A 20,319-nucleotide genomic window follows, 5' to 3' on the forward strand; every position below is an offset into this window, starting at 1 on the left:
TTACTGAGCACATATAATAACCATAATTCTTACAAATAGTGATATTTATTTAGCATCAAATTTCATGATTTAAAAATCAACAAAATTCCAGATAACTGTCAGATAATTTGTTGTGGCTTTAATGTCATTCATTATGGAATTAGACATAATAACTGAAGTCCAGCTTCATCACTGAAATCAGGCATACTATTAGAGGAAGCCAAGTTAAGAAATGTGTAAAATTCCAACTTAATTTTAATTCAAAGGGACTCCTTTTTTGTCAAGCCTGTGTTTAATTTAGCTGGAAAGAAAAAACTGTAATCTGGGAGCTCTGCCAATAAAACTATAATATTTCAGAATGTCATGATTCTAATCTTCAGCTTAAGTTTAGTTTTGTTCTCAAAAAGTGTTGAAATTACATTTGTGTTCTTACTCTAAATGACCATATCAGAGCAACCTCTGTTTTTCCATCACATGCTCGAAAATAAACTTGGATGTAAATACTGGACATTTTGAAGACCATAGTTGATACTAATAATTTTATAATGTTACAAAGAATGAATGTCAGATGTGTCATCACTAACAATGCAACCAATATTTGCTGACACTGAACATGTTGAAACCAAATGATTTCTTCAATTGTTTCCCTATACAGCTGCAACTTAATTGATTGTTGAATCATTGAGTATTAATTTCAAGACTTATCATATTACAACACTTTGTTCTTCAGACATCAAACTGGATGTCTATCCACCAACAACTTACCAATTTGGGAAATATCATTATGACTACCTCCAAGTCTCCTTCAGAGGGTTCAAGTTATTCAATGTGAGATTAATAAAATATAAGGATATTCCAAATCTGGCAGACCGGTCCAGTGCTACCCTCTCATCATGCATTGGGTGAATGGATAGAGAACTCTAACTGACACACCTGGTCAGGTGATACCCTCTCACCAAGCACTGGGGTGAATGGGGAGAAAACTCTAATGGACAGACCTGGCCAGGTGCTGCCCTCTCAACAAGCACAGGGGTGAATGGGGAGAAAACTCTAATTGACAAACCTGGTCAGGTGATGCCCTCTCACCAAGCATTGGGGTGAATGGGGAGAAAATGCTGATTCCTATCTCGTGTATTCTCACACTGGGATCCATCATCTGACGGCATACCTAAACAACAGATACATGTTTATTACAAAGATAACAGAACATCATCTTAGAAATGTTAATTACAAAAGATAATGAGAATGTTGGTAATGTGATTATATTAGCATTTTTAAGTAAGAAAGAACACTCATCTTGAAAGCCTGTTTTACTGGTGAAAGTAATGGTCTCCCAAAACTGTGCATTTAAAAAACAAATGTCAGCCATCCAAGCTATATTCATGAAATCCATCAAATCACCTTTACATAATGTACAATCAGGACAATAAGTGAAACTAAAAGTAAATGGAAAGTTAGAACATGTGACCTTTGTAGAACAAAGTAAGCAATATATGTGTGCAAAATATAAATCAACGTGAAGACCTCAACTTTGCTTCTGACACTACTTTTGTTCTTGCTTAGGCATCAAAAACAACTGTTTATCTATTTATCTAATTCCAATACTGTTTCTTGCTGATAATCTTTTTCCACTGGTGAAAATTATTTTTACAGTTTCCTTTCAAGTTTGATTATTAATAGTAAATATTTAAACTTTTTAGCTCTTGTATGAAAATCACTTTGCTAAAGATAAGAACAAACCAAATATAGCATATATATCAGAATCCAACGGCAAAATGCAGTATTAGATCTGTAATCACATAATGCAGTCCTAGATCTGTAATCGCATAATGGAGTCTTAGATCTGTAATCACATAATGCAGTCTTAGATCTGTAATCACAAAATGCAGTCTTAGATCTGTAATCACATAATGCAGTCTTAGACATGTAATCACATAATGCAGTCTTAGATCTGTAATCACATAATGCAGTCTTAGATCTGTAATCACATAATGCAGTCCTAGACCTGTAATCACATAATGCAGTCTTAGATCTGTAATCACATAATGCAGTCTTAGATCTGTAATCACATAATGCAGTCTTAGACCTGTAATCACATAATGCAGTCTTAGATCTGTAATCACATAATACAGTCTTAGACCTGTAATCACATAATACAGTCTTAGATCTGTAATCACATAATACAGTCTTAGATCTGTAATCACATAATACAGTCCTAGATCTGTAATCACATAATGCAGTCTTAGATCTGTAATCACATAATGCAGTCTTAGACCTGTAATCACATAATGCAGTCCTAGACCTGTAATCACATAATGCAGTCTTAGATCTGTAATCACATAATGCAGTCTTAGATCTGTAATCATATAATACAGTCTTTGATCTGTAATCACATAATGCAGTATTAGATCTGTAATCACATAATGCAGTCTTAGACCTGTAATAACATAATGCAGTCTTAGACCTGTAATCACATAATGCAGTCTTAGATCTGTAATCACATAATGCAGTCTTAGATCTGTAATCATATAATGCAGTCGTAGATCTTTAATCACATAATACAGTCCTAGATCTGTAATAACATAATACAGTCCTAGATCTGTAATCATATAATGCAGTCCTAGACCTTTAATCACATACTGCAGTCTTACATCTGTAATCACATAATGCAGTCCTAGATCTGTAATCACATAATGCAGTCTTAGACCTGTAATCACATAATGCAGTCTTAGACCTGTAATCACATAATGCAGTCTTAGATCTGTAATCACATAATGCAGTCCTAGATCTGTAATCACATAATGCAGTCCTAGATCTTTAATCACATAATACAGTCTTAGACCTGTAATCATATAATACAGTCGTAGATCTTTAATCACATAATACAGTCCTAGATCTGTAATAACATAATATAGTCCTAGATCTGTAATCATATAATGCAGTCCTAGATCTGTAATCACATAATGCAGTCTTAGACCTGTAATCACATAATGCAGTCTTAGACCTGTAATCACATAATGCAGTCTTAGACCTGTAATCACATAATGCAGTCTTAGATCTGTAATCACATAATACAGTCCTAGATCTTTAATCACATAATACGGTCCTAGATCTGTAATAACATAATACAGTCCTAGATCTGTAATCATATAATACAGTCCTAGATCTGTAATCATATAATGCAGTCCTAGATCTGTAATCACATAATGCAGTCCTAGATCTGTAATCACATAATGCAGTCCTAGATCTGTAATCACATAATGCAGTCTTAGACCTGTAATCACAAAATGCAGTCTTAGATCTGTAATCACATAATGCAGTCTTAGACCTGTAATCACATAATGCAGTCCTAGATCTGTAATCACATACTGCAGTCTTAGATCTGTAATCACATAATACAGTCCTAGATCTTTAATCACATAATACGGTCCTAGATCTGTAATAACATAATACAGTCCTAGATCTGTAATCATATAATACAGTCCTAGATCTGTAATCATATGATGCAGTCCTAGATCTGTAATCACCTACAGCAGTCTTACATCTGTAATCACATGATGCAGTCCTAGATCTGTAATCACATAATGCAGTCTTAGACCTGTAATCACAAAATGCAGTATTAGATCTGTAATCACATAATGCAGTCTTAGACCTGTAATCACATAATGCAGTCCTAGATCTGTAATCACATACTGCAGTCTTAGATCTGTAATCACATAATACAGTCCTAGATCTTTAATCACATAATATGGTCCTAGATCTGTAATAACATAATACAGTCCTAGAACTGTAGTCATATAATTCAGTCCTAAATCTGTAATCACATAATGCAGTCTTACATCTGTAATCATATAATGCAGTCCTAGATCTGTAATCACATAATGCAGTCTTAGATCTGGAATCACATAATGCAGTCTTAGATCTGTAATCACATAATACAGTCCTAGATCTGTAATCACATAATACAGTCCTAGATCTGTAAGAACATAATGCAGTCTTAGATCTGTAAGCAAATAATGCAGTCCTAGATCTTTAATCACATAATGCAGTCCTAGATCTATAATCGCATAATGCACTGGCAGATCTGGATCTATGCAGTTTGTTGGGAGTAATCAGCAGAACAAACATAGACCCTGACATAATGCACCAGCAGATCACAGTTTATGGTGCTTCCAGTTAGATCAGACTTATAAGCAAGTGTATGCAATAAGCACATAAAATAGTCAATAATTTATATGTTTATTATCCTGATTTGACAACATTGACTCTATCAGATTTGACAGTACTGACTCTGACAGATTTGACAGTACTGACTCTGACATATTCAACAGTACTGACTGACAGTATTGACTCTGACAGATTATACAGTACTGACTGACAGATTTGACAGTACTGACTCTGACAGATTCAACAGTACTGACTGACAGATTCAACAGTACTGTCTGACAGTACTGACTCCGACAGATTTGACAGTACTGACTCTGACACAGATTCAACAGTACTGACTGACAGGACTGACTCTGACAGATTTGACAGTACCGACTCTGTTTCCTCAATACTCTATACCTGTAATACAATATGCTAAACCCTAACCCATAGCTACCTATGATGGGGGAATAAAATTAAAGTTTTAATGGAAACATTATTTAAAGATAAACAATAACAAAAATAGTGATATCATACCAACAGCATAGATACCCCAAATGTACAGATACCAAATAACAACTCAAAGTTGTCAACAGTATAGATACCCCAAATGTACAAATACCAAATAACAACTCAAAGTTGACAACTAAAATCTAATGTAAAATTCATACAGGTCATGCAGGCGTACAACATTGATTATTTCAGTAGTTGGGTGCCATATCTTCGAAATTTGAGTCTACATACCTATAAATGGTAATTATTCACTTTATTTGGATCCTCATACATTTCTATTTCTTTGGAAGGTCATTATTTACATGCTCCAAGAAGTATGTATGGCAAAGGCAATGCTGAAGTACATTGACATTTTTGGATGAGATCAAACTAAAGGTGTGATCCAGTACAATCCGGATTGAAGGTCATGCACTGTGATGTCACAAAAAAAGCTATGCATGTTGATAAACAAATCTATACTACTCTATACTGTGATGATTAGACACGACATGCTCTTTTCTTTTCCCAGTATAGTACGTGGCCACAACTGTAAAAGTCCATAGTGATAATTTTCATCTGGAAGTTTCTTGATAACAGTTAGGGTGCATGAATAGACACTGGTTGAGAAAAATTAGTATTACACTTTAAAACAAAAGTTTATATTTGAGTAAATGCACATACATGACCTGAATGACTTTTACTATGGCTATGTACACTGCCCCAATATCATCCTAATTGTTATTTACTCAAACTAATTCTTCATACACAGACCATACGTGAGTGAGTGCTGATTTAGTATTATCAATAACCAAAGTATTAATCAAACTTTGAGAGAAAGACTCTAATAGTTTTCTCTTTTAAAAATGAGACATATTCTGCTGATCTTTTATCATGAAGATTTATAACTTTAGACAAATGTCATTTATTTTATCAGTATCAGTGAACTAAGATAAAGTGATATGCGGTTCTTCCAATTTCAATGATTTGAACAATACATGGAACTACAAATGTGTCTTGCCTTAATTAGTCTTACATGTATTTTATGTCTGTTTGTACAGTAGTTGTGTCACATGACTTATTTAGATTTGCTATTTGTATTATTAATTGACCTATATATTAATTCTAATGAAATAAGATTATTGTAATATCATATGTATATTCTAATCAAATCTGTGACAAATTCCATTCTGCACAACCCCCACTATCCTAATGATGTCAATTATGTATAAAACTTTTAAAACAATAATAATGATCATCACACTCTTTCCAGGTTATTGTTGACAGTATAATAATGATCATCATACTCTTTCCAGGTTATTGTTGACAGTATAATAGTGATCATCATACTTTTTCCAGGTAATTGTTGACAGTATAATAATGATCATCAAACTCTTTCCAGGTAATTATTGACAGCATAATAATGATCATCATGCTCTTTCCAGGTTATTATTGACAGCATAATAATGATCATCATGCTCTTTCCAGGTTATTATTGACAGTATAATAATGATCATCATGCTCTTTACAGGTTATTATTGACAGCATAATAATGATCAGCATGCTCTTTCCAGGTTATTATTGACAGTATTATAATGATCATCACACTCTTTCCAGGTTATTATTGACAGTATGATAATGATCATCACACTCTTTCCAGGTTATTATTGACAGTATGATAATGATCATCACACTCTTTCAAGGTTATTATTGACAGCATAATAATGATCAGCATGCTCTTTCCAGGTTATTATTGAAAGTATTATAATGATCATCACACTCTTTCCAGGTTATTATTGACAGTATAATAATGATCATCACACTCTTTCTAGGTTATTATTGACAGTATTATAATGATCATCACACTCTTTCTAGGTTATTATTGACAGTATGATAATGATCATCACACTCTTTCAAGGTTATTATTGACAGTATAATAATGATCATCGCACTCTTTCTAGGTTATTATTGACAGTATAATAATGATCATCACACTCTTTCTAGGTTATTATTGACAGTATAATAATGATCATCACACTCTTTCTAGGTTATTATTGACAGTATTATAATGATCATCACACTATTTCCAGGTTATTATTGACAGTATAATAATGATCATCGCACTCTTTCAAGGTTATTATTGACAGTATGATAATGATCATCACACTCTTTCTAGGTTATTATTGACAGTATAATAATGATCATCACACTCTTTCAAGGTTATTATTGACAGTATGATAATGATCATCATGCTCTTTCCAAGTTATTATTGACAGTATAGACTGCTCTGGTGGCCTAGTGGTTAGAGCTTCAGCCTCTGATGCAAGAGTCTGTGGGTTCAATCCCAGCCAAGTCATAGCAAAGACTCATAAAAATGGTACTAATATCTGCCTTGCTTGGCACTCAGCATTAAGAGGTTAGTGTTAGGACTGGTCAGCCTGGTGTCAGGATAATGTGACTGGTGGGACATCATGCTACATGTCGGTGGCATGATGCCCCAGTGCTAGACATCACTATAAACTGCCACAATGCAGACATTGTAGTGATATGACTGAAAAATTGTTATAGCTACATAAAAATCCAAATCACACACACACACACACAACTGACAGTATAATAATGATCATTAAACTCTTTCCAGGATATTATTGACAGCATAATAATGATCATCATACTCTCTCCAGGTTATTATTGACAGTATAATAATGATCATCATACTATTTCCAGGTTATTATTCACAGTATAATAATGATTATCATACTATTTCCAGGTTATTATTGACAGTATAATAATGATCATCATACTCTTTCCAGGATATTATTCGCAACATAATGATAACCATCATACTCTTTCCAGGTTATTATTGACAGTCTAATAATGAACATCACACTCTCTCCAGGTTATTATTGACAGTATGATAATGATCATCACACTCTCTCCAGGTTATTATTGACAGTATGATAATGATCATCACAGTCTCTCCAGGTTATTATTGACAGTATGATAATGATCATCATACTCTTTCCAGGTTATTATTGACAGTATGATAATGATCATCATGCTCTTTCCAGGTCATTATTGACAGTATAATAATGATCATCATACTCCTTCCAGGATATTATTGACAGTATAATAATGATCATCATACTCTTTCCAGGTTATTATTGACAATATAATAATGATCTTTAAACTCTTTCCAGGTTATTATTGACAGTATGATAATGATCATCACAGTCTCTCCAGGTTATTATTGACAGTATGATAATGATCATCATACTCTTTCCAGGTTATTATTGACAGTATGATAATGATCATCATGCTCTTTCCAGGTCATTATTGACTGTATAATAATGATCATCATACTCTTTCCGGGTTATTATTGACAGTATAATAATGATTATCATACTATTTCCAGGTCATTATTGACAGCATAATATTGATCATCATACTCTTTTAAGGTTATTATTGACAGTATTATAATGATCATCATACTCTTTCCAGTATATTATTCACAACATAATGATAACCATCATACTCTTTCCAAGTTAAAATTGACAGTATAATAATTATCATCATACTCTTTCCAGGATATTATTGACAGTATAATAATGATCATCACACTATTTCCAGGTTATTATTGACAGTATAATAATGATCATCATACTCCTTCCAGGTCATTATTGACAGTATAATAATGATCATCATACTCCTTCCAGGATATTATTGACAGTATAATAATTATCATCATACTCTTTCCAGGTTATTGTTGACATTATAAAATTCTTCTGCATCTGGGTGGTAGACTGAGAAGACAGATGCCTGACTTAATCCAACTTTCAATTCTTTGACAATCATACGGATCAGCCACTTCAACTCAATGGCAGACATGTTGGTGAGCAGACGCAAGATGTTTTTCCTGACAATGTCCTTCTTCTTGGCAGCATTGTTTGTGGCGATGTTATCCAAGCACTCATTAACATCATAAATGGTCAGTGAACCTCGGTCTGGACATCTATTTTTCAAGACGTAGTAAGCAACACCAGCAAAGTCTCCTGCATCCTAAGGGAAGAAACTCTTACATGAGTGGTCGACCTGTGGCATTTACTAAGTATTACTTAATGCTACTATGTTCATAAATACAAATGTTATGTGACCAAAAAAAGTAACAGCATTCCTTACCAGTAACTTTTCATGGTACTGCAGGTCTCCAACAAATAGCATCAAACAAGAGTATTGTAGGAATAATATTAAACTTAATTTAAGTTTGAAATATTTGAACAAATCAAATCAAATGTATGAGAAGTGAAGTAAAACTGCCAATAAAACTTCAAAAGTTCACAGAGTTTGCTCCCCTTTCTAGCAAGCATCCTAGTTTAGATTTTAGATTTTACTTTAGATTTTGAACTAGTCCTATGATGGGATGGAATTCAAGCTACAGATAGCATATTCAGATATCTCTGAGCAGCCCATTTTTGTTATGTTGTGGTATTGATACACATCTCACTGAAATCCTGCTTCATTATGTAGCACAATCTTGGCATATCTGCTGAAATAACTGCACCAATTTATTAAGGTATTACACAGTTTTAATGTAATAAACCAAGAGTTTGACCACAAGATTTGGAAAATATATTGTATTCATGTAGTAAAAAATGTTTTATCCATGCATCTTTCTTTATGTCAATAAAGATGTGAAAAGTCTCTATTTGTGAAAGATCATTTCAACTGTGTGAATACTTAATCACTTCACTTTGATCTTAGCTTATTTTTAATGAAACTGGCTGATAATTGTTAGCATATATTATTACTGAACCTTGAACAACAAGGCCATTAAGTCTTCTTTGTGTTTGACTTCAACACATCCTGTGTACAATCATTGCTTAGTCCAGAATAAACCAGTCAACAGATATTTGCTGTGTACAATCATTGCTTATTCCAGAATAAACCAGTCAACAGATATTTGCTGTGTACAATCATTGCTTATTCCAGAATAAGCCAGTCAACAGATATTTGCTGTGTACAATCATTGCTTAGTCCAGAATAAACCAGTCAACAGATAGTTGCTCAGACAGCTGGCATACACAACTGAGCATCAAACAATGCAGTAATCAAAAAATACGTTTCTCTCCAAATTTATAAATTAATTTATTTACCTATCTAATTAAGTAATTGCTAATTATCCATGTTATGACTGTTGAAATTATCAGGCAATGCTTTACACAAACATTAAAAATAAAGTTATCACCACATGCATGTGACTTAGCTGTATTGTAATCATCATGCAGTCAATCGACCAGTGAACCAGATCGTCCATTTCAAATATTCCATTTGTTTCTTGACAAATATTCATGATGTAGTTGAAAGAATTATGTACAGTATTCAGATTCATACAGAACCTAGCAAATTTCTAGCAGTTCAAAATTTATAGTAGAGTTGCCTAATAACCTTGATACCTACCATACATGTACATATCTACTGAACCATACCTACTGTACATGTAGATAGCTAGTGAACATAAATGTTCTTTATCTGTCCTTACATTAATTTTGAAATACCCTTTTTTTAAATGAATTTAGACACATCACAATCTCTGCAGAAATGATTCAAATGCATGGTTAGGATAGACTCATGGATTCAATACAGTTATAGATGCAATTAAATCCAATAATGAGTATATCATACATCTATCAATACTTTAAAAACCATTCATACTATATATGTGTGTACAAATACTTTGTACTCTGCTTTAAGTCAAATATTCTCATTAAATGAGATGCAATGATTTAAGAGAGTAACACTGCCATTGAAGCATATACTTTTATCTCAGGCTTATACCCCACCCCTGCATTTATAAAGCCATGCATCAGTTTCTAGCTATACCCCACCCCTGCATCAGTTTCTAGCTATACCCCACCCCTGCATCAGTTTCTAGCTATACCTCACCCCTGCATCAGTTTCTAGCTATACCCCACCCCTGCATCAGTTTCTAGCTATACCCCATCCCTGCATCAGTTTCTAGCTATACCCCATCCCTGCATCAGTTTCTAGCTATACCCCATCCCTGCATCAGTTTCTAGCTATACCCCATCCCTGCACTGATAAGGTCATGCATCAGTTTCTAGCTATACCCCACCCCTGCATCAGTTTCTAGCTATACCCCATCCCTGCATCAGTTTCTAGCTATACCTCACCCCTGCATCAGTTTCTAGCTATACCTCACCCCTGCATCAGTTTCTAGCTATACCTCACCCCTGCATCAGTTTCTAGCTATACCCCACCCCTGCATCAGTTTCTAGCTATACCCCATCCCTGCATCAGTTTCTAGCTATACCCCATCCCTGCATCAGTTTCTAGCTATACCCCATCCCTGCATCAGTTTCTAGCTATACCCCATCCCTGCATCAGTTTCTAGCTATACCCCATCCCTGCATCAGTTTCTAGCTATACCCCATCCCTGCATTGATAAGGTCATGCATCAGTTTCTAGCTATACCCCACCCCTGCATCAGTTTCTAGCTATACCCCATCCCTGCATCAGTTTCTAGCTATACCCCACCCCTGCATCAGTTTCTAGCTATACCCCATCCCTGCATCAGTTTCTAGCTATACCCCATCCCTGCATTGATAAGGTCATGCATCAGTTTCTAGCTATACCCCACCCCTGCATTTGTAAAGCCATGCATCAGTTTCTAGCTATACCCCACCCCTGCATTTGTAAAGCCATGCTTCAGTTTCTAGCTATACCCAACTCCTGCATTTGTAAAGCCATGCATCAGTTTTTAGCTATACCCCACCCCTGCATTTGTAAGCCATGCATCAGCCTCTAGCTATACCCCACCCCTGCACTTGTAAGCCATGCATCATTTTTTCAGCTAGCTAACTCATTATGCTATTGCATAGTACATTTCATCACCCCTGCATTTGTAAGCCATGCATCAGTCTCTAGCTATACCCCACCCCTGCATTTGTAAGCCATGCATCATTTTTTCAGCTAGCTAACTCATTATGCTATTGCATAGTACATTTCATAGCACGATTACACTCTATGGATCCCAACCATTACGCTATATAGCATGTTCACACTCTATGGACCGCAACCATTATGCTATCTAACATGATCACACTCTATGGACCCCAACCATTATGCTATCTAACATGATCACACTCTATGGACCCCAACCATTATGCTATATAATATGATCACACTCTATGGACCCCAACCATTATGCTATATAGCATATTCACACTCTATGGACCCCAACCATTATGCTATCTAACATGATCACACTCTATATACCCCAACCATTATGCTATATAACATGATCACACTCTATGGACCACAACTATTATGCTATATAGCATGGTCACACTCTATGGACCCCAACCGTTATGCTATATAACATAATTAAACTCTATGGACCCCAACCGTTATGCTGTATAACATGATCACACTCTATGGACCCCAACTATTGTGCCTTACAACAAGGTTTCACTTTATGATGCAAATGTATTTTTGGAACATATAATTTGAAAGTTATTTGGGTTTTTATATATTCTAACATGTCTTAGCAACTGTACCCCTCTAACTGCTTTTGATGGATGTTGTAATGTAACTTGATGCTATCAAACAAATTAAACATAAAATATTTATAATTCCTGCAGTTCTATAATTGGAAATTTGGAAGTTACTTACTTAAAAATTTGTGTAAAGTTTTTAAAATTTCAGTGTGTGTGTGTGTGCATGTGTGTGCATGTGTGTGCATGCATGTGTGTGCATACAAGTGTGTGAATGTATCCTCACCAGCACACCAAAATAAAATTGTGCATCATCCACAAACTGCACCTTGTCATGTCATTAAGATTCATTTTTAATTGCAATTTATTGATGTACATGTAATAAACATAAAATGAGATAATGTATTTTTTGATTGATTAAATGAATTGTACAGTTGATGAATCTTCTAATTTATGACCATACAAATGGCCTAAAAGGAAAATAGCTTTGTTTCTTGCTTTCCAACAACCCCTTTGCATGTGTCTACTTGCATATATGTATGTCAGGGTGCCATATCAACCCTAAGATTTCTTCTGATCATAAAAAAGGAATACAAACAATAAAAGGTTCTGGATTTACTGAATATTGTAACCATTTTAGATTTCATTTTGTTAGCATGGAACAGTATTAGAGATAATGATCTGACACTAAGATGCTAGTTATTTTTCCCAATATTTATAAGTGCCTACTGGGCATCAATTTAAGATCATATTTCAACAAAGTCTGCCTTTGAAAATTATTGGCTAATCATGATCAGATTTAAATTTGAAGCAAGTTATATCAGACAAATGCCAGTTATATCAGACAATTATATCAGACAAATCCCAGTCATATCAGACAAATGCCAGTTATATCAGGCAAATGCCAATTATAACAGACAAATGCAAATTATATCAGACAAATGCCAGTTATATCAGACAAATGCAAGTTATATTAGACAACTGCCAGTTGTATCAGACAAATGCAAGTTAAATCAGGCAAATGCAAGTTATATCAGACAAATGCAAGTTATATCAGACAAATGTAAGTTGTATCAGACAAATGCAAGTTATATCAGACAAATGCAAGTTATATTAGACAAATGCCAGTTATATCAGACAAATGCCAGTTATATCAGGCAAATGCCAGTTATATCAGACAAATGCAAGTTGTATCAGACAAATGCAAGTTAAATCAGGCAAATGCCAGTTATATCAGACAAATGCAAGTTAAATCAGACAAATGCAAGTTAAATCAGACAAATGCAAGTTAAATCAGACAAATGCAAGTTAAATCAGACAAATGCAAGTTAAATCAGACAAATGCCAGTTAAATCAGACAAATGCCAGTTATATCAGGCAAATGCCAGTTAAATCAGACAAATGCAAGTTAAATCAGACATATGCAAGTTAAATCAGGCAAATGCCAGTTAAATCAGACAAATGCAAGTTAAATCAGGCAAATGCCAGTTATATAATAATAATAATAATAATAATAATAATAATAAAAATAATATTGAGGACTTTGTATAGTGCCTAATCTTTAGAAGCTCTAAGCACTTTACAACATTTGACAACACCTATAACATAAAAACATATATAATGATATGATTACAAAAACAAACACCATGAAATTAGAAAACATGAAAAACATGCTGAAAATATTTAAGGTAGGAAACATTATTAGGTCTTTAAGTTTGTTCTTGCAGTCAAAATAAGTGAGTTTTAAGAGCACTCTTGAATGGGATCACTGTCTTTGTGTCTAAGTTCAGTGGGCAATTCATTCCATCTTGCTGGGCCCTGGTATGCAAAAGAACGCTGTCCATATGACTTTGTTTTCATAGTGGGAATAATGAGTATACGATTGTCAGAAGAGGAGTGTAAGTATCTTGCTGGTGTGTACACATGGGTGAGGTTGGATAGGTATGTTGGACTGGAGTCCATCAGTGAAACGTAGCACAGAGAACAAATTTTGTGCTTGATTCTGGATCGAATGGATAGCCATTGTAGGGTACAGAGCAGCAGGGAGGTGTGCTCTGATAGTGGTACTCAAAGTGTGATCGGAGCAGCTGTGTTTTGAACTTTTTGAAGTTTCTGGAGTAGATACTGAGATGAACCAGACAGAACTGAGTTACATTAGTCCAGTCTTGAAAGTATTAATGAACTCAAAAGTGTTTTAGTGGCATCATCTGAAAGATATTTGCGAATGGAGCTGATGTGTCTCAGCTCAAGATATGCAGCCTTGCATACGTTCATGACATGTTGGTGCAATGTGAGAGTACTGTCCAGAGTAACACCTAGGTTTGTACTGATTGTGTGAATTTAATGTTGGTGTTGCTGTTATTTATTGTTTGAGGTAAAGGAAGTGAATAAGAAAGTTATTGTGTTGTGATCAGAATGGCCTCAGTTTTATCATCACTCATCTGCAGCTTGTTACATGTCATCCATGATTTCACATCAGAAATGCATCTCTCTACACCTTGGATGGTAGCGTCAACTTCAGTTGGGTGGCTAGATTTGTATATTTGGGTGTCATTAGTGTACAATTGGTGAGACACTGGATGATGATCTATGACACTTGAGAGCGGCTGAGTGTATAGAATGAAGAGAACAGGTCCAAGAACAGACCCATGTGGAACACCACAACATAGATTAACTGGGCTGGAGTGTATTCCATTTGCAGACACAATTTGTAGTCCTGTTGACCAAGTAGGACTTGAACCACAGTAAGGCTGTATCATGAATGCCAAATACATGCTGGAGACGGTGAAGTAATATATCATGGTCTATTGTGTCAAATGCTGCAGGCAAATCAAGGAGGGTGAGGGCTGTAATCTTTCTGCTATCCAAAGCAGAGAGAATGTCATTAACTACTTTTAGAAGAGTAGCTTCAGTACTGTGGCAAGGGCGATATGCAGATTTTTCATTGCTAAAAAGACTGTTTGAATTTAGATGAAATACAAGCTGGGATAGAAAAACCTTTTCTAAGATTTTTTATATGAATGGGAGATTAGAAACTGGGCAGTAGTTCTTTAAATCATTATGCTCTAGTGTTGGTTTCTTCAGCAGAGGCTTTACAATGGCAGTTTTGAAAAATGATGGGAATTCCCCGGAAGAGAGAGAGGTATTAATAACATCAGTTAGTGAAGGCAATACTGGATCTAAGCACTCAAGCAGCAGTGATGTTGGAATTGGATCAAGTTCACATGACTTTGGTGCAGTCTTCATCAGGATTGTAAGTACAAAATCCATAGAGACAGGTTCAAATGCTGCTAATATCAGCCAAATGCAAGTTATATCAGACAAATGCAAGTTATATCAGGCAAATGCAAGTTATATCAGACAAATGACAGTTATATCAGACAAATGCCAATTATATCAGACAATGCCAGTTATTAAAGTAATTACATACAAAAAACAGCTAACGTGGGTACGTGAGAAAGCCTGCCAGTAGCTTCTCAAGGGTCGGTGGTTCTTTCCGGGGTTTTCCAGGGTTCTTCCTCCACCAATTATACTGGCCGCCATGTATAGCCTATCTTGTGCTGAAAAATGGCGTTAAACCCTACAACAACCAACCAACCAACATACAAAAAATGTGTATCTAACTACTGTATATCATCATGTTGTTGAGTAATACTGACAAGGTATTGTCTTAATGGAATAAAACTATATCATGAAAGCACTATTGTAAGTGCACACACACATACGTACGTACATACATACATACATACATACATGCAGAAATACATTTATACATACATATACATACATACATACATACATACATACATACATACATACATACATACATACATACATGCACACATACATACATACATACATACATACATACATACATACATACATACATACATACATGTATACATACATACATACATACATACATACATAAATACATACAAAGTGTGTGTGTGACCCAATTATAACACAACTGTTGGGGACAACCAGCCAGGTCAATTAGCTGGAGAGAATGATGCATCATCCCCTCCCCTCCACCAAAAAAAAAAAAATTTGGGTGATATAAGTGGGCACAATACTATGGACTCACTGGAACGGCTATCCAGATTAAACAAAATGTGCTTAAAATATCACATATTTAATATTTATTTGTATTACATGAAATCTGCATCACAAGCATAAATAGTCGAGTATGTGTACTCACCAGTCGAATGTTTTTTTATCCATAATAGTTATTCCATCAAAAATGTGCATAAAAAAGCATCATTCTATAATATAAAAAACATTTGCTAGGTCCATTCAAATTGTGACACTGAATTTCTTACCAATACTTTCACACAAACCTATGAAATGGGTGCTTTTGGCTGCAACCTTCATAACTGCTAGACGTGTCCAAAGATTCTGATTTCTGGCCAATAATAAAATGCATAATTCAGATAAAAAAATTTCAATGAAACCTGTATTTAGGCTTGAAAAGCACATGAAATTGGCTGAAAATTCACATGAAAGAGCAAAGGTATTGACCTGGTAATATTGTTGTGATGAGAATCCAACAAATGTGTATACACTATATATGTAAACTGCCTAAACACAGTTGGGAGTAAATCATTCGACTGTGTGAGTTTGGAGCAAGTTCCTTAAAAATGTTGAGTCATTGTCTAAAGAACAGAAGAAAAAAATATTTAAATAACCCCACTATTCATTGAAACATTCATTCAATAAGCAAAAAGCAGGGAATAGACTGTTTGATTATATTATCCAATCCCATCACCACTATAACTTAAATGTTTTTGTTCCAATCAGTGTTAATATTTGCCAGATAATTTCCTGCATATATGTGAATTGTTTAAAGCTAGAAAATAGAAAAGGTTAAAAAGAAGAAGGGGAATTTACATGTGTGTGACAATCACCAAAATTGCTGACAATCTGAACCATAAACCTGTTTCAGCAGGAATATATGATGGTTGATGGAGCAGACTTCGATAATCTATTGTATTCCCTTAAAATGGAAGGTAAATTTATTGATGTACACATTCAGGTAAGTAGCTTTTTTAAACCCCCACATTACATTGTTTGGTTGACTTGTGAACACTAATCTCAAAGCTAACTGTTGAACTCGGGTCTTAGTCCTGCCCAGGGGTTTCAAACTGTAAAGATTTATGTTCTGTATCCCATTATCCATTGTAATTACCCACAAATTAATACTCAGACCTCACTTTGTTTGAACTAATGCAGCAAAAATAGCTGTTCAGGAACAATGGGGTCATTTTTATAGGAAATGCACAATAGTATTGACTGGTCAAATGACTGCATGATAATTGATTGCATGGCTTTCACGTTTTTTTGTTTTTTAAATTGTTGTTTCATAATTTAAACAACCTTTAGTAGTGAGGTTAACTTTCATAATTAGCAATTACTGAAATTATTTTATTTATGCATTACATATGAATGTTTTCTATTATTTGATCAAAATGTATACAACACATTGAAGATAAATAGAAGACTTGCTGGCAATATTGTTCAAAGTTCAAGATTATTAATATCAACACTAACATGCTTTTTAATCAACTGGCTTTCCTTCAAAACTAAATGAAGCCTAGTTTGGCAGCAACTTTGTAAATCTTCAAGGAAATGGTGAAATTATTGTAAAAACTCATGAGCCATGCTACAATCATATTAAATCTAAATTCATAAACAATCTCTTCCTCAAAATGATAATTAACTTTTTACACAACTATTCAAGGGTTATACCATGTAACCATGACAAAACCATGTACCAGGATTTTTAAAAAAATATAGATATACATAACAATATCATGTTATAACACTAATTAATCTGATGTTATAACACTACTTAATCTGATGTTATAACACTAATTAATATGACGTTATAACACTAAATAATCTAATGTTATAACACTAAATAATCTCATGTTATAATGCTAATTAACATGATCTTATAACACTTATTGATATGAATGTCTTTTGATGAAATCAAAATAATCTGAGCAGGGTCTTTGCCTTATTGCATGATTACTGGATGTCATGACAGAAAATGTAGCATACAGTGTGTAAGGAGAGAAGTTATAACACAGTTAATAAGACTGCCATGTGATAAATTCTGACATATACAGGTGATTTTACCCCTCTAGCAGCCTTTGGTGCCTTGTAGTGCAGCAGCTTCATGGCATCTGGACTCTCCTTACCCAGACATAATACTTCAATCAGCAGCTTGGCCAGCATGTTCTGAAAAAAAAAACAAGAGCCTGCATGCTGAGCTCAAAGCACTACTTTAAATCTTGATCCCAAAGTCAAAGGTTTATCAGGTGTGTCAGAGAATGAATTGCAGGGTTGCCATATGTCCTCTCTTTCCCTGGATATGTCCTTAAATCTCAATACAGACATTGATACAGATACTGACCAGAGTGTCCTCTTTCTGAAAGTTCAATTATGGTAATCATAGAATTGTCATTGCTTCATAATGATTCATCTTGAGTGCTGTGTTAAAGGGTTTAGGAAATATAGCATAAGAAAATTACAAGTTTAACCAAAAACTCTTTACAAAGCAATAGCCATTGACATTGGCATGATGACAAAAGTGACTAGCACTTATTACAGTGGAATCCTGCTATAATGCGATAATTGGGGTTTTAAAAATTGGATCGCATTAATGCAGGGTTTTAGAGTATTTTACTTCCTTCAGAGAACAACGGATTGGCACACATACGTGTATTCATGTCTAATGTATATCATGAATAGGGTATCAACACCGTTTAATATCGTGCCGTCGTGGCATGCAGTTCATCGATAATGCATGTAATTCCATTGAAAAATTGCACAGATTTACAATAGTGAATAATTTTGTCACAGATCATTGTGTTTGAATTCAACATCTAATATATAGCATGAACAAAGTATTAACACCATTTACTCATTGATGTCATACCATTGTGGCATGCAGTTAATCCATAATACATGTAATTCCATTGCAAAAATTGCATACATATTTAAACTATTCAATAATCTTGTCACATATCATTATGTGTCTGAATTCAATGGAAAAAATTAACAGCAAAATTAGGTTAAGAAAGATGAAGCACATGTATGGTTCATTATGTTTCAGAGTCTAACAATGTTGTCTGTACAAATTTTATACTGCTAAAATTTTCTCATATGTGTTTCTGTGTACATATATCCATCGTAAATTCCCAATAATTAACATTTGTACGTCTATTCATTTGAACAACTACAGCAAGAATAATTAGCAATCAACACAAGCTTTCAGCGTGCATATAACTTTTACTTCAGATTTTGTGAATATCAAAAGAAACATGTGAAAACTACTATACTAATCACTGCACAAAGTCAATCTGGTTGCATGACTCTATAATTTTAAATTTCATCATTTCTTAAAAAATCTGGTGGAGTCTGCTTCTTTGCCATATACTGTTGGTTTCTAGCAAAGTCAAGAACGCATATACAATTTCATACCCTTTTAATTTCCAGCTAATAAAGCGGGCATTATTTACTGGTCAACTGACTGTGTCTAATAACACCACCAGATCCTGCAAACATGTTGGCAGCTTTCGGTTTTTGACGTTTATTAAATTGTGAGAATCTTTTATCAACCACCACATTGTCTGCTGCTTGGCTGTGTATGCAGTTATTGTCGGCTATTGTTTGAGCAACAATTGTATACAGAATAATTGAAGACAATCACAAAGACGACTTACTGGTTTTACTCATGGATCAGTAATAAGTAACATTTCCAATAATATTTATTTTGGCATAACACTTCAAGAACCTGGTGAAATTGTTAAATTTCAGAAGCCACGTATTATATTATAATTCATATGCAAACTCTTCCCCAAAACGATAATAAATGTTTTACACACAGTTTCTTGTACTTTAAAAAAAAATATTTTTTTGGGTAAGAGAAAAATACATGTACATGTATTTAAAATTTCAGGAACCACACCACGATCATATTATGTTCAAATTCATATGTGATCTCTTTCCCAAAATGAAAATTTTTGTATACACTATTTCATGTACTTTGAACAAAAAATATTTTTTCATGTGCGAATAAATATATGAAATTTCGGGAGCCATGCCATGACCGTGTTATATCAGGACTCACATTATCGTGGGGCAAGTTATAGCGGGGTTACACTGTACATATGTAATTTATGTC

General features: G+C 34.3%; 1 protein-coding gene across 1 annotated transcript in view; it reads right to left on the reverse strand.

Annotated features, from left to right (window-relative positions):
• Nucleotides 1-20,319, reverse strand: part of LOC149806325 (DNA ligase 4-like) — a 108,641-nt gene that overhangs the window by 67,615 nt on the left and 20,707 nt on the right. The window contains exons 3-5 of the mRNA XM_089951622.1: nucleotides 18,270-18,371; nucleotides 8,365-8,673; nucleotides 1,043-1,147 (exon numbers count right to left, since the gene is read on the reverse strand). Of these exons, the coding sequence (XP_089807748.1) occupies nucleotides 1,043-1,147; nucleotides 8,365-8,673; nucleotides 18,270-18,371 (516 nt within the window). The remainder of the gene's footprint in view (nucleotides 1-1,042; nucleotides 1,148-8,364; nucleotides 8,674-18,269; nucleotides 18,372-20,319) is intronic.

The sequence above is a fragment of the Sinohyriopsis cumingii genome, chromosome 1, assembly GCF_028554795.1.
Source record: "Sinohyriopsis cumingii isolate HCF-2022 chromosome 1, ASM2855479v2, whole genome shotgun sequence".
In the NCBI taxonomy this organism is placed as follows: domain Eukaryota; kingdom Metazoa; phylum Mollusca; class Bivalvia; order Unionida; family Unionidae; genus Sinohyriopsis; species Sinohyriopsis cumingii.